The sequence below is a fragment of the Balaenoptera acutorostrata genome, chromosome 6 (genome assembly GCF_949987535.1).
Source record: "Balaenoptera acutorostrata chromosome 6, mBalAcu1.1, whole genome shotgun sequence".
Taxonomy (NCBI): domain Eukaryota; kingdom Metazoa; phylum Chordata; class Mammalia; order Artiodactyla; family Balaenopteridae; genus Balaenoptera; species Balaenoptera acutorostrata.
This window is the reverse complement of record NC_080069.1, coordinates 36,931,070-36,948,360: the sequence shown is the minus strand read 5'-3', so window position 1 is coordinate 36,948,360 and position 17,291 is coordinate 36,931,070. Positions and strand designations below refer to the sequence as shown.

The 17,291-nt window shown below is 33.7% G+C and overlaps 1 protein-coding gene across 5 annotated transcripts in view; it reads left to right on the top strand.

Annotated features, from left to right (window-relative positions):
• The window catches only part of ERCC6L2 (ERCC excision repair 6 like 2), a 155,927-nt gene that overhangs the window by 59,661 nt on the left and 78,975 nt on the right, over positions 1-17,291 (top strand). For 4 of the 5 annotated variants that reach the window (XM_057548476.1, XM_028165127.2, XM_057548477.1 and 1 more), the window contains exons 7-10: positions 3,100-3,240; positions 4,253-4,366; positions 5,228-5,347; positions 11,644-11,715. In XM_057548476.1, coding sequence (XP_057404459.1) covers positions 3,100-3,240; positions 4,253-4,366; positions 5,228-5,347; positions 11,644-11,715 — 447 coding nt within the window. The remainder of the gene's footprint in view (positions 1-3,099; positions 3,241-4,252; positions 4,367-5,227; positions 5,348-11,643; positions 11,716-17,291) is intronic. The other variant, XM_057548475.1, reaches the window with a different exon arrangement.

Here is a 17,291-nt window from a genome sequence, read left to right as displayed (position 1 = left end):
GTGAAAGATTTTCCATATTCATAGGTTTGAAGAATTAGTATTAAAATGTCCACACTACCCAAAGCAATCTACAGATTCAGTACACTCCCTATCAAAATTCCAATGACATCTTTCACAGAAATAGAAAAAAAATCCTAAAATTTGTATGAAACCACAAAAGACCCCAAATAGCCAAAGAAATCCTAAGAAAGAAGAACAAAGCTGGAGGCATCACATTTCCTGATTTTAAACTATATTACAAAGCTACAGTAATCAAAACAGTATGATGCTGGCATAAAAGCAGATACATAGACCAGTGGAATAGAATACAGAGCCCAGAAATAAACCCATGTGTAAACAGTCCACCAATATTTTAGAAGGGAGCCAGTACTCAATGGAGAAAAAAAGACAGTCTTTTTGATAAATGGTGCTGGGAAAATTGGGTATTCACATGCAAAAGAATGAAATTGGACTCCTGTCTTACACCACTCATAATAATTAACTCAAAATGAATTAAAGATTTAAATGTAAGACCTGAAACTATAAAATTCGTAGAAGAAAACATAGGGAAAAACCTCCTTGACATTGGTCTTGGCAATGATTTTCTTACATTAATTAATTAATTAATTAATTTTTGGCTGCATTGGGTTTTCGTTGCTGTGCACGGGCTTTCATGGCTCGCAGGTTCTGGAGCGCAGGCTCGGTAGTTGTGGTGCACGTGCTTAGTTGCTCCACGGCATGTGGGATCTTCCTGGACCAGGGCTTGAACCTGTGTCCCCTGCATTGGCAGGCGGATTCTTAACCACTGTGCCACCAGGGAAGTCCTTGGTGATGATTTTTTGGATATGACATCAAAAGCACAGCAACAAAAACAAAAATTAACAAGTGAGATTACATCAAACTAAAAAGCTTCTGTACAGCAAAAGAAACAATCAACAGAATGAAGAAGCAGCCTATTGAATGGGACAAGATATTTGCAAACCATATATTTGATAAGGGACTCATTTAAAATATATGAAATCTCATACAACTCAATAGCAAAAAACCAAACAATCCAATTAAAAAATGGGCAGAGGACCTAATAAACAGACTTTTTTCCAAAGAAGACATACAGATGACCAACAGACCCATGAAAAGATGCTCTATATCACTAATCATCAGGGAAATGCAAATCAAAACCACAATTAGATATCAGTGCACACCTGTCAGAATGACTGTTATCAAAAAGGCAAGAGGTAACAAGTGCTGTGATGAGTGAAGAAAAGGGAACCCCAGTGCACTGTTTGTGGGAATGTAAATTGGTATAGCCACTACGGAAAACGGTATGGAGATTTATCAAAAAATTAAAAATAGAATTACCAGCAATCCCACTTCCAGGTATACAGTCGGCCCTCTGCACCTGCAGGTTCCACATCTGTGGATACAGAGGACCAACTATACTACACTATTTTATATAAGGGTTTTGAGCATACACAGATTTTGGTAAACATACGGGAGGTGGGTCCTGGAACCGATCCCCTGCAGATATTGAGGGATGATCGTGTACCTGAAAGAAATGAAATTACTCTTGAAGAGATACCTGAACTCCTATGTTTATTGCGGCATTATTCACAACAGCTAAGATGTGGAAACAACCTTACTGTCTGTTGACAGATGAATGAATAAAGAAAATGTGTATGTACATAGAATGGAATATTATTCAGCCATAAAAAAGAAGGAAATCTGTCATTTGTGACAACATGGAGGGCATTATGCTAACTGAAATAAATCAGACAGAGAAAGACAAATACTGTATGATCTCACTTACATGTGGAGTTTAAAAAAGAAAAAAAGCTACACTTACAGGAACAGAGAGTAGAATGGTGTTTTCCAGAGGCTAAGGTTTAGGGGAAATGAGGAAATGCTGGTCAAAAGGTACAAAGTTCCAATTATAAGATGAATAGTTCTGGGGATCTGATGTACAGCATAGTGACTGTAGTTAGCAATACTGTGTATACTTGAAAGTTGATAAGAGAATAGATCTTAAATGTTCTCACCACACATACAAAAAGTAATTATGTGAAGTGATGAATGTGTTAACTAACCTTATTGCTCTGGTAATCATTTTGCAATAAATACACATATCAAATCATAATGTTGTACACCGTAAACTTATACAATGTTGTATGTCAAATATATCTTAATAAACCTGGAGGAAAATAACTCAGAATTTCCCTCTGTACCTTAATCATTGACCCCATCTTCAATATTCTCATATGCACAATGTGTCTTTTGTTTGCAGTAATATGCTATTGTAGTGATACACACATACAAGTATTTTAAAATAGGTGGCTTTTCCCCTATTCACATTCCTCAAAGTCCTGATATGGATATATTTAGTTTTATGACCCTGGTTACATACAGCTATATGTAGAAGAATTTTACCAATTTCCAGTACTACCAGAAATATAAGGCAAACTGTATCCACTATAACTTTGTGGCATTGTTTTCTTATATTTTTTTCTTTTCTTGAATTTGGGCACAAAGTAGCAACTTCTACAAGTTTTGCTTTTATGTGTATTTACTTAATTCTTATCTTTACTAATCTTGGGAATTTATAGCAAGATATCAAATACAAATACTTTATCCTGTTTTCAGTAATAGGAAGTTTTTCATTTTTTTCTAAATTTTCAAGTAATTCAGTATTATCCATACCATAGTTCTAAAAATCTTCCCTTTTTCCTTTTCTAGTTTTTCTATTTGACCTAAACTTTAATCACTTATTTGCATGATGGGCTAATAATATGGAACCCTGAAAAGACCCACAATAATATGTTGAGAAATTTATAAGGAAATTACATACTGTTTTCATATTTTGATTTTTTTTAATTAAAGAACAAACTATGAGATTTATTTGGAAAGTAAGTTATAATTTGTATACTTTAGGGTAGGGTTATAGCATAGAATATGGGAGAATTAGGAGAAATTTTTTTGTATTCTCCTATGTATAATGATGTATCCAGAAAAAATATAAATTTATGAGCAATTTTCACTATTACAGTCTACGAAACCTGATGTGCATTGTGATTATTATTGCTATAAAAAAGATACTAATAGTTACCTTGTATTTTATCTTGGCAGATGGTATATTGTTCTCTGACAGATTTTCAGAAAGCCGTCTATCAAACAGTATTAGAAACAGAAGATGTGTCTTTGATACTTCAATCTTCTGAGCCTTGTACCTGCAGCAGTGGCCGAAAAAGGAGAAATTGTTGTTATAAGGTAAGCATTTCCATATGATATCTCTACTATCTTGCTTTTGATTACACATGACTCTATTCTAATAGTATCAGAGTAAGTAGCAGATAAAATAACTTTTCCTCACATGGTTCTTTATCTTTAGAAGCTGTAAGTTACGAAAAGGGAATAATTTTCCAAAAGATTTTACAATATCAAATAGTAATCACAGCAAAATACAATATTCAAGTATCTTTTCAAAAAACTAGTTTTTTAAAGTAGCTCCAATTTTATATCTTCCCTTTCAACTATTATTGGGAAGTATCCTGCTTTAATCTTGAAATTTCATTTCATTTCCAGTAAATTTCTCATCAATGGATAATACTTCCTCTTTGGTAGCAGGCTTAAAATATTATTCTGATGTGAGATTGAATGTTAATTTAAAAGAAACTGTGTATCAGTACAGTGAAGTATTTTATTTTTATTTAGAAGCAAATATTCATTTATGCTTTTTTTAAAAATCTATGTATTTCCTGCCCTTTTTTCACCTTGCCACTTTATTATCAACTCATATCCACATACATAGAGGGACCGTAAGTAAATATTTATCTAGATTGATATTTATTGCATATGTCATTTATTTTGCTGGCTTTAACCACTTCACATTTTTGTAATAGCACAGTTTCCTAGAAAACTGGAATGGGTGAGTGGAGAGAGTAAAGGCTTCTGTGTAACACCATCACCACACTGTAGAGTTTTATGACCAGGAACCTCTTATGGCAGCATTTCTATCACTGTGTATCCTTCCTGGAATGAGGACTTTCTCCCCTCTTTTATTAAAAACATCATTGTGTATGGATCACCAAAACTACGATTCCACATTAGAGATTCATGGATATTTTGTATATCAATTGACCATTATTTTCTCAGAGCGTATTGTGCCAATAGTAACCGGATAATAAGTATTATTGTAAGTGGCATATTTTGTGATGTAAGTAGTTACATAGCCATGTTAGTCCCTTGCTTATTTTTATTTTCTGTACTTTTCTGGTTACAGACCAATTCACATGGCGACACAGTGAAAACCTTGTATTTCAGTTACCTTGCAATCCTTCAGAAGGTAGCTAACCATGTTGCATTACTGCAGGCTGCTAACACCTCCAAACAACAGGTTTGGGTTGGCTTTTTAAATTTCTTTGTGATGCTATTTGGAATAAGTATTCTATATTTGGTATAAAATTTCTTAGCCAAATATCCTTAAGTTATTTTTGTATGAAATTTAAGAGGTTACTGACTTGCTTGTTTTTTAATTTAGGTATAAAAGAAGTATATGCACTTAAATTTTTAATCAAAGTGAGAAAAGTTAACCTTAAATTAAAATAACTTTTTTATGCCTCTGATAATGTTCATATATTTATTTTCCTAACATCTTTTGATATAATTACTAATTAAAGATATTTGATGAGTCAGTCCTAATTCTACTAATAATGTGTCTAATTACATTTATCTTATCTACTGGATTAAAATGAGGATTTATAATAATCTGTATATTAAATATTAGGAGTGCCTCCCAAACTGGCAAAAATCAGTAATTTCAGAATTTAGGCATACATGCAGTTGTTTACTTTAGTCATTTCAATTGTGTCTTATTCTAAAGCACAATGTAAATAAAAAAGATCTTTTTTAAAACCTTTTTATATAATGATTTTATATTTTCTTTTTGTGTGATAGGCTTGAGGCTGTTCAAATGTAATTTTAAAAGACTGGTCTTTGAGAAGTATTCAGTTCCTTATTTTGGAAATCTTAAAAAAAAGTAACAGCAAAATTAATAACCATATCACTATCTCAGAACTCATCAAAGCCATATATGATTAACATATCACTTTAAGGTTTTCTGAATTGGAGAAGGTAAAATCTTCAACCTAGGAAGGAATATATATTCCTTCTAAATAGATTTTTTTCATAAATGATTTCAATTTATACAGGTTTAAATTGTGTTGAGATTTCTTTTCTTCTACCTTTTCCCCTTAAGGAAACACTTATCAGGAAGATATGTGATCAGGTATTTTCCAGATTCCCAGATTTTGTGCAGAAAAGTAAAGATGCAGCCTTTGAAACACTTTCTGACCCGAAATACAGTGGAAAAATGAAGGTAAGTATTCTTCTTTCAGTTTGCATACACACAAGGATGATATACAATATATTTATCAAATGGTATGACAGGGACACCAATTAATCAGAACAGATGCCCAATCATTCAGAAGAGATAGTGACCAAAGACAACTGGTATAATTGTATCAGCTCACTACGAACCCTGCGTATGGTAGATTTCTCAGTTAGTAGTAGTTACATCAAGTGTACTTCAAACTTTCCTTATTGATGTATTGGATTCATGCCCTGTTAAAAATGTATGCTGTCACCACATATATAATATCTTGTCTTCAAATGTTTAAGGAAGTAATCTACCAGAAATAAAAATGTTAATGCAAATAAGAGGATGAGGATAGCCAGTAGTTCCAAATTTGAGAAAGGAACTACTTGAAGAGTTCAAGGTGGACAGGCCCTCTATGTCTAGACCTAATTTTCCGGCTCTTGTTTTTACTTGCTGACCTAGATTGTAAGGTTGCTAAATCTCATTTGTGACAAGTGGACATTTGCTGTATACCAGAAAACTGACCTGTTGGTGCTGCTCTTGGTGGTGTATTACTGAGGGAGGGGTGTGAAAAGTAAGGCTAGGTTCTCCGAACATGTCCAGGCCTTTGGGAATTTCCTGTGACAGCTGTGTGAAATACTGACAGCTTCAAGCCACCTTGCAATAGAATTTGTTTGTTTAACCCTTTAATAACTATGAAGAAACTTTATTTATGGATTCAGATTTTTACAGAACAATTCCCAATTATTATGTTTTAATTAAGAAAAAATAAATTATTTCTTTTGGCAAAAAATAAAAAATAAAAAGGAAGTAATTTAAAATAGTCAGGTTTTTTTCCCCTTAAAATCCTGCAAATATTCTTAAAACATAATGTACATAAGCACACAATAGTTTGCTTGGACGTCTAAATTCAATGAAATAAAATAAAAGCTAGGAAGATTACCTTAAAACCTTGTGTATTTTTTTTACTGAGATGTAATTGACATCTGACATTGTATTAGTTTTAAGTGTATAATAGAATGATTCGAGATATATATATATATATATATATATATTGAGAAATGACTGCCCCATTAAGTTTAGTTAACGTTCATCACAATACATATTTACAATTTTTTTTCTTGGGCTGAGAACTTTTAATATTAGCCACTTTCAGGTATCAATGTGGTATTGTTAACTATAGTTACCATACTGTACGTTACATCCCCAAGAACTTATTTGTCTTATAACTGGAAATTTGTACCTTTTGACCACCTTCAGCCATTTTACCCACTCCCCACCCCCTGCTTCTGACTACCACTAATCTGTTCTCTGTACCTATGAGGTTTTTTGTTTTTTAGATTCCACTAAGTAAGATCATACTGTAATTGTCTTTCTCTCTCTGACTTATTTCACTTAGCACAGTGCCCTCAAGGTCTAACCATGTTGCCACAATGGCAGGATTTCCTTCTTTTCCATGGCTGAATAATATTCCTTGTGTATTTTTTATATATATATATATATGTATATATGCATATATGTATACACACACACACACATATATATATGTATCACATTTTCTTTATCCATTCATCTGTCAGTGGACATTTATATTGTTTCCATAGTTTGTCTATTGTAAATAATACTACAGTGAATCTGAGGGGTGCAGATATCTTTTCAAGATTAGTTTCATTCTTTTGCACGTGGCTGTCCAGTTTTCCTAGCACTATTTATTGAAGAGAGCCTTTCCCCATTGTATATTCTTGGCTCCTTTGTTGTAAATTAAATGACCATATATGCATGGTTTATTTCTGGGCTCTCTATTTTGTTCCATTGATCTATGTGTCTGTTTTATGCCAATATCATACTGTTTTGATTATTTTGGCTTTGTGATATAGTTTGAAATCAGGAAGTGTGGTGCTTCCACCTTTGTTCATCTTTCTCAGGATTGCTTTGGCTTTTTGGAGTTTTTTGTGGTTTCATACGAATTTTAGGATTTTTTTTTCTACTTCTGTGAAAATTGTCATTGGAATTTTGATAAGGATTGCACTGAATCTATAGATTGCTTTGGGTAGTATGAACATTTTAACAATATTAATTCTTCCAATCCATGAGCATGGAATACCTTTCCATTAATTTGTGTCTTCTTCAGTTTCTTTCATCAGTGTCTTACAGTTTTCAGTATACAGATCTTTCTCCTCCTTGGTTAAATTCATTACTAGTTATTTTACTCTTTTTGATGTAAATGTAAATGGGATTGTTTTCTTAATTCCACTTTCTGATAGTTCTTTATTAATCTACAAAAATGCGAGTGAGTTTTGTATATTGATTTTGTATCTTGCAGCTTTACTGAATTTATGTATTCTAACTTTTTTTGGTGGAGTCTTTAAGGTTTTCTGTATATAATCTCATATCATCTGCAAATAGTGACAGTTTTACTTTTCCTTTCTGATTTGGATGCCTTTTTTTTTCTTGCATAATTGCTCTGGCTAGGACTTCTAGTACAATAAAAGTGTCAAGAGTGAATATCCTTGTCTTGTTCCTAATCTTTGAGGAAAAGCTTTCAGTTTTTCATCATTAAGTATGATATTAGCTGTGGGCTTATCATATATAACCTTTATTATGTTGAGGTATGTTCCCTCTATACTCACTTCATAAAAATTGTGTATTTTTAAAATAAATAAGTTTGTATTAGAGAGAACGTCCTATGATTTATTATCACAACAAATAATTCAAATCTAACAATATTTCCTAACAGTAATATTTTTGTCATCCATATTGAGTTTTATTTAATTATTTTTAAATTGAGAAATGTAAAAAGCGCAGTTAGTTTAGAACTGAGCACTTATAATCCTATAATTTAAGCCAATAGAATATTTCCAGAAATCATGGCCTTCTCTGAAAACTTCATTATTCATGGCTATTTATTTAAATTTTATTCATTGTGATTCTTCACTAAAAATTTACCACTCCTGAAATTAAATGGAATTTTATTACTCTGCACTTTATATTCTTATATATCCATTAACTATATGATTTAAAACATACTGTTAGAGTTACTTATTTAGGAATAATAGTGTTTGATTAAGATAATTATTACATTTATTTTTATTATGATTTTTAGAAAGGAATTATTGCCAGAGGCTGGGTATGTGTATTTATATGAGAAGGAAGCCTGTACTTTACTTGTTTTGTGGGAGAACACCAATAAAACAGAGACTGATGGTAGTAAGCTAGGGATATGTTTTCAAGACTGTGTTTCATCATTTGATTAGCAACATCATCTCGTGATCTAGTAATACAAAACTTACAGGCTTATAATGGAATTATTGCCTGTGGGGTTAAGAACTCCGAATTGCATATACTTCTTGAATTCAGGTGATAAAAGATCCTAGATCTGCTTCTTTTATTATAGGTTAGCCTGCAGCTGCAGTTTATTTGTGGACATAATACCTACTGTACCCATCATAGCCTCAAAGCTATACTCATGAACTCCAGCTCTTTCTCTTAAGTGCCAAGGTCTTTTTTGACCTCAACTACTATTCAAGGGGATGGGCACAAAGTTGCACTCATTCCCCTGATGAGAATCCTCATTTTCCCTTTAATTCCCTTGGGAAATACCACAGAGTCTTATTGTGGAGGGTGGAAAAAAGACTAGAAAACCCAATTTAGTGCTGTTGGAATCATACAAGGGTCATGTTCATCTCTAGGCCTGACTGATCTGAGAAAAATTAGATCTAAGTTTCATTAACTGTGAACATCCTCAAATTTAGGATTCCTTTACAGGTGGATTGTCTTGTTCTGTGGAGGACAACTGAGTGACAAAACACTGGGTCTGTATTATTAAGACTCCAACTATAGTGACCACACTGTTATTTCTGAAATTTTTAGTAAGGAATCTTAGCTTACAGTTATTCATTTAACTAGTAAGGGTTTTTTTTTGTTTTTTCTTGTTTTTTAACTAGCCTAATAAAGACCTTCAGTCCAAAAACATTCACTTTCCATATTACTTTTTTTTGTTTTTACTATAAAATGTTCAAGAATACCTGAAATTGTAATAGGTATGATACCCTCAAAACAATCAGAGTGGATTTCTGTGCATCATATCCTTGTCTTAAAATGTTAATGTCTGTAAGAGAATGATAAGAGAAGCCACAGACTGGTAAGATTTTATTTGCAAAACAATAAGGGACTGGTATCTAAAATATACAAGGAACTCTTAAAACTCAACAATAAGAAAATAAACAATCCAATTTAAAATACACAAAAGATCTGAACAGATATTTCACCAGAGAAGATATACAGATGGCAAATAAGCATATGAAAAAATTCTCAACATCATGTGTCATTAGGGAGTTGCTAATTACAACGAGATATCACTAGACACCTATGGCTAGACTCAAAACACTGACAACACACAATAGGAACTCTTATTGCTGGTGAGAATGCAGAGTGGTACAGCCACTTTGGAAGACAGTTTGGCAGTTTCTTACAAAGCTAAACATATTCTTACCACAGGATCCACTAATCGTGCTCCTTGGTATTTACCCAAATTAGTTTAAAACTTATGTCTGCATAAGAGCCTGTACACAGATGGTTATGGCAACTTCATTTGTAATTGCCCAAACTTGGAAGCAACCAAGGTGTCCTTCAATAGGTGAATGGATAAACAAACTGTGGTACCTCCAGACAACGGAAAAGTATTCAACAATAGAAAGAAACAGGATATCAAGCGACAAAAAGACACAGAGGCACATTGAATACATATTGCTAAGTGAAAGAGCCAGTCATACATACTGTATGATTCCAACTATATGACATTCTGGAAAAGGCAAAACTATAGAGAAACAAAAAAATCAGTGGTTGCAAGGGGTTTACAGAGAGGGAAGAATAGATAGAGAATAGGGAATTTTTAAGACAGTGAAACTATTCTGTATAATAATGTAATCATGGATGCATGTCATTATATATTTGTCAGGACCCATAGAACTGTACAACACAAGTGAACCCTAATGTAAACTATGAACTTTAATTAATAATAATTTATCAGTATTTATTCATCAGCCAAATATATCACCCTAATGCAATATGTTAATAATAAGGGAAACTGTTCAGGGAAGAGGCCTAAGTGGGGGGAGGGAGGGAGTCTGTGGGAGTTCTCTGTATACTCAGTTCTTCTGTAAATCTAAAATTGCTCTAAAATATAAAATATATTAATTTTAAAAAGTTAATGAATTATGTGAAATTCAAATGCACATGCTTTATTCAGTTATTTTATTAAAAAATAAAGCTAATACAAATAAAATTTACTTTATGTGTTCTCCAAGTATCAAAATAATGTTTACCTGATCTGTGACATTTTTATTTACCATTTGCTTGGTTGTCCGAGTAGCTTTTTTTTTTTTTTTTAACTCCACAGCTTTTTTTTTTGAGAGATTGTTGCATAGAGGTCAGAGTTAGCACAATGTCTTTTCTTGCTCAACTATTAAGAGTTTTATATTGAGTATAATTTTTTTTATTTAAAAGTTTAAATGTTTATCATTTAATAAATAAAATTAGTTGTTTATTGTATAGTTCAAAAAACCTTATACTTAGTACAGAAAATTCCTTTTCTTTCCTTTGTGGTTTGCTTTTCCACAGTGTTCTGGAGCTGTCATTGCGAGAGTGGAAATGCCTTTTTAAAAATAACAGTACTACTGTCATACACAGGCTTTGGATTATCTGTTTCCTCCCTAAAAGCGCTGCATATGGGGGCAAATTATTGGCATTTTGAGGTCAAAATCAAATCTGGAATTCAGGGCTTACTGTAAATAGAGAAACGGGAGAAAATGAGAAGAGGTGTATATCTGACTGATTATTCTGAGAAAATAAATATCAGAACTTTTAGAACCTAGGTGAAATTAAACACATTTTATTATATCTATCTAGAGAAAACTTAAATACTTCCTAAAAGGAATGCTGCTCTGTAATTTAGTTTCTGAACATATTGTAGGTATAAATAAAGTGTATTTTGGAAATTAAATTAATCCATTTAAATGCATCCCATAATCTAAAATGCTTCCTTTTTATTAAAACCAGATGAGATGAAAGAAAAGTCTTTGAGAACTTTACCTCATTATTAACAATATAATGATGAATTTCATGTAATATCTAATACTTTATTTCTCTAACTTTGAAAAAATGAAGGGAATTATAAAAGATAACTGAGGTTATATTGTATAAAAGTAATTTTTAAGAAATTCTCAAGTGATGTTTATATGTATAAAGTATACTTTTTGTTGAAACTGGTTCACTGATGTTCTCTGGTTCCCTTCTAGGTCCTTCAGCAGCTTTTAAACCATTGTAGGCAAAACAAAGATAAAGTTCTTCTTTTCTCCTTTTCTACCAAGGTGAGTTTTATCTGAAGCATATTCTTGATTGGCTCAACCCTAATTCGTGAGACAAAGTCTAAGAGATAAAACAGCATCCAGGTCTGCCACAGCAACAGTCAGCTCTACCCACCACCAGAGCCTCCCATCAAGCCTCTTAGATAGCCTTAACCACCAGAGGACAAACAGCAGAAGCAAGAAAAACTACAATCCTGCAGCCTGTGGACCAAAACCCACAGTTACAGAAAGATAGACAAGATGAAAAGGCAGAGGGCTATATATCAGATGAAGGAACAAGAAAAAACCCCAGAAAAACAACTAAATGAAGTGGAGATAGGCAACCTTCTAGAAAAAGAATTCAGAATAATGATAGTGAAGATGATCCAGGACCTCGGAATAAGAAGGGAGGCAAAGATTGAGAAGATGCAAGAAATAATTAACAAAGACCTAGAAGAATTAAAGAACAAACAAACAGAGATGAACAATACAATAACTGAAATGAAAACTACACTAGAAGGAATCAATAGCAGAATAACTGAGGCAGAAGAACGGATAAGTGACCTGGAAGACAGAATGGTGGAATTCACTGCTGCGGAACAAACTAAAGAAAAAAGAATGAGAAGAAATGAAGACAGCCTAAGAGACTTCTGGGACAACATTAAACGCAACAACATTCACATTATAGGGGTCCCAGAAGGAGAAGAGAGAGAGAAAGGGCCAGAGAAAATATTTGAAGAGATTATAGTCGAAAACTTCCCTAACATGGGAAAGGAAATAGCCAACCAAGTCCAGGAAGCGCAGCGAGTCCCATACAGGATAAACCCAAGGAGAAACACGCCGAGACACATAGTAATCAAAATGGCAAAAATTAAAGACAAAGAAAAATTATTGAAAGCAGCAAGGGAAAAACGACAAATAACATACAAGGGAACTCCCATAAGGTTAACAGCTGATTTCTCAGCAGAAACTCTACAAGCCAGAAGGGAGTGGCATGATATACTTAAAGTGATGAAAGGGAAGAACCTACAACCACGATTACTCTACCCTGCAAGGATCTCATACAGATTCCACGGAGAAATCAAAAGCTTTACAGACAAGCAAAAGCTAAGAGAATTCAGCACCACCAAACCAGCTCTACAACAAATGCTAAAGGAACTTCTCTAAGTGGGAAACACAAGAGAAGAAAAGGACCTACAAAAACAAACCCAAAACAATTAAGAAAATGGTCATAGGAACATACATATCGATAATTACCTTAAACGTGAATGGATTAAATGCTCCAACCAAAACACACAGGCTTGCTGAATGGATACAAAAACAAGACCCGTATATATGCTGTCTACAAGAGACCCACTTCAGACCTAGGGACACATACAGACTGAAAGTGAGGGGATGGAAAAAGATATTCCATGCAAATGGAAATCCAAAGAAAGCTGGAGTAGCTATACTCATATCAGATAAAATAGACTTTAAAGTAAAGAATGTTACAAGAGACAAAGAAGGACACTACATAATGATCAAAGGATCAAGAAGAAGATATAACAATTAAAAATATATATGCACCCAACATAGGAGCACCTGAATACATAAGGCAACTGCTAACAGCCATAAAAGAGGAAATTGACAGTAACACAATAATACTGGGGGACTTTAACACCTCACTTACACCAATGGACAGATCATCCAAAATGAAAATAAATAGGGAAACAGAAGCTTTAAATGATACAATAGACCAGATAGATTTAATTGATATTTATAGGACATTCCATCCAAAAACAGCAGATTACACGTTCTTCTCAAGTGCGCATGGAACATTCTCCAGGATAGATCACATCTTGGGTCACAAATCAAGCCACAGTAAATTTAAGAAAATTGAAATCATATCAAGCATCTTTTCTGACCACAATGCTATGAGATTAGAAATGAATTACAGGGAAAAAAACGTAAAAAAGACAAGCACATGGAGGCTAAACAGTACGTTACTAAATAACCAAGACATCACTGAAGAAATCATAGAGGAAATCAAAAAATACCTAGACACAAATGACAATGAAAACACGACGACCCAAAACCTATGGGACGCAGCAAAAGCAGTTCTAAGAGGGAAGTTTATAGCTATACAAGCCTACCTAAAGAAACAAGAAAAATCTCAAGTAAACAATCTAACCTTACACCTAAAGAAACTAGAGAAAGAAGAACAAACAAAACCCAAAGTTAGCAGAAGGAAAGAAATCATAAAGATCAGAGCAGAAATAAATCCAATAGAAACAAAGAAAACAATAGCAAAGATCAATAAAACTAAAAGCTGGTTCTTTGAGAAGATAAACAAAATTGATAAACCATTAGCCAGACTCATCAAGAAAAAGAGGGAGAGGACTCAAATCAATAAAATCAGAAATGAAAAAGGAGAAGTTACAACAGACACTGCAGAAATACAAAGCATCCTAAGAGACTACTACAAGCAACTTTATGCCAATAAAATGGACAACCTGGAAGAAATGGACAAATTTTTAGAAACGTATAACCTTCCAAGACTGAACCAGGAAGAAAGAGAAAATATGAACAGACCAATCACAAGTAATGAAATTGAAACTATGATTAAAAATCTTCCAGCAAACAAAAGTCCAGGACCAGATGGCTTCACAGGTGAATTCTATCAAACATTTAGAGAAGAGCTAACACCTATCCTTCTCAAACTCTTCCAAAAAATTGCAGAGGAAGGAACACTCCTAAACTCATTCTATGAGGCCACCATCACCCTGATACCAAAACCAGACAAAGACACTACAAAGAAAGAAAATTACAGACCAATATCACTGATGAATATAGATGCAAAAATCCTTAACAAAATACTAGCAAACAGAATCCAACAACACATTAAAATGATCATACACCATGATCAAGTGGGATTTATCCCAGGGATGCAAGGATTCTTCAGTATATGCAAATCAATCAACGTGATACATCATATTAACAAATTGAAGGAGAAAAACCATATGATCATCTCAATAGATGCAGAAAAAGCTTTTGACAAAATTCAACACCCATTTATGATAAAAACTCTCCAGGAAGTGGGCATAGAGGGAACCTACCTCAACATAATAAAGGCCATATATGACAAACCCACAGCAAACATCATTCTCAATGGTGAAAAACTGAAAGCATTTCCTCTAAGATCAGGAACGAGACAAGGATGTCCACTCTCACCACTATTATTCAACATAGTTCTGGAAGTCCTAGCCACAGCAATCAGAAAAGAAAAAGAAATAAAAGGAATACAAATTGGAAAAGAAGAAGTAAAACTGTCACTTTGCAGATGACATGATATTATACATAGGGAATCCTAAAACTGCCACCAGAAAACTGCTAGAGCTAATTAATGAATATGGTAAAGTTGCAGGATACAAAATTAATGCCCAGAAATCTCTTGCATTCCTATACACTAATGATGAAAAATCTGAAAGAGAAATTATGGAAACACTCCCATTTCCCATTGCAACAAAAAGAATATAATACCTAGGAGTAAACCTACCTAGGGAGACAAAAGACCTGTATGCAGAAAACTATAAGACACTGATGAAAGAAATTAAAGGTGATACCCACAGATGGAGAGATATACCATGTTCTTGGATTGGAATAATCAACATCGTGAAAATGACTATATTACCCAAAGCAATCTACAGATTCAATGCAATCCCTATCAAATTACCAATGGCATTTTTTACGGAACTAGAACAAATCATCTTAAAATTTGTATGGAGACACAAAAGACCCCGAATAGCCAAAGCAGTCTTGAGGGAAAAAAAAGGAGCTGGAGGAATCAGACTCCCTGACTTCAGGCTATACTACAAAGCTACAGTAATCAAGACAATATGGTACTGGCACAAAAACAGAAACATAGATAAATGGAACAAGATAGAAAGCCCAGAGACTAACCCACGCACCTATGGTCAACTAATCTATGACAAAGGAGGCAAAGATATACAATGGAGAAAAGACAGTCTCTTCAATAAGTGGTGCTGGGAAAACTGGACAGCTACATGTTAAAGAATGAAATTAGAATACTCCCTAACACCATACACAAAATACACTCAAAATGGATTTGAGACCTAAATGTAAGACTGGACACTATAAAACTCTTAGAGGAAAACATAGGAAGAACACTCTTTGACATAAATCACAGCAAGATCTTTTTTGATCCATCTCCTAGAGTAATGGAAATAAAAACAAAAATAAACAAATGGGACCTAATGATACTTCAAAGCTTTTGCACAGCAAAGGAAACAATAAACAAGACGAAAAGACAACCCTCAGAATGGGAGAAAATGTTTGCCAACGAATCAACGGACAAAGGATTAATCTCCAAAATACATAAACAGCTCATTCAGCTCAATATTAAAGAAACAAACACCCCAATCCAAAAATGGGCAGAAGACCTAAATAGACATTTCTCCAAAGAAGACATACAGACGGCCACGAAGCACATGAAAAGATGCTCAACATCACTAATTATTAGAGAAATGCAAATCAAAACTACAATGAGGTATCACCTCACACCAGTTAGAATGGGCATCATCAGAAAATCTACAAACAACAAATGCTGGAGTGGGTGTGGAGAAAACGGAACCCTCTTGCACTGTTGGTGGGAATGTAAATTGATATAGCCACTATGGAGAACAATATGGAAGTTCCTTAAAAAACTAAAAATAGAATTACCATATGACCCAGCAATCCCACTACTGGGCATATACCCAGAGAAAACCGTAATTCAAAGACACATGCACCCGAATGTTCATTGCAGCACTATTTACAATAGCCAGGTCATGGAAGCAACCTAAATGCCCATCAACAGACGAATGGTTAAAGAAGTTGTGGTACATATATACAATGGAATATTACTCAGCCATAAAAAGGAACGAAATTGAGTCATTTGTTGAGACGTGGATGGATCTAGAGACTGTCATACAGAGTGAAGTAAGTCAGAAAGAGAAAAACAAATATCATATATTAACGCATGTATGTGGAACCTAGAAAAATGGTACAGATGAGCCGGTTTGCAGGGCAGAAGTTTAGACACAGATGTAGAGAACGGACATATGGACACCAAGGGGGGAAAACTGTGGTGGGGTTGGGATGGTGTTGTGCCGAATTGGGCGATTGGGATTGACATGTATACACTGATGTGTATAAAATTGTTGCCTAATAAGAACCTGCAGTATAAAAAAACAAACAAACAGAACAACTAATACTAAACTTTCATTGGGTTATTTGTATGGAAATATGTTAATATAAATGTTTCAGACATTACATGAAATTTCTAAAAATCTTATATGTTCTGGTATAATGTTATAAGTCATAATAATCCTAGTTATTACCTTAAAATGTATATCTCAGAAATAACTAATTTTCTTGTCAACTGCATTATTATGAACTTTCATCAAATCTTTAACTGTGGTCATTTTTAAGTCTTTTGTCATTTACAGACAGTTCTGGGTGTACTCTGATGCTTTTGCAAATATGTTCCTATAAAAGGGTTTCATCTTTAAGAAATTCATGGAAAAGACTCTGACAAGTACAGGTTTCTGGTAACTGAATGT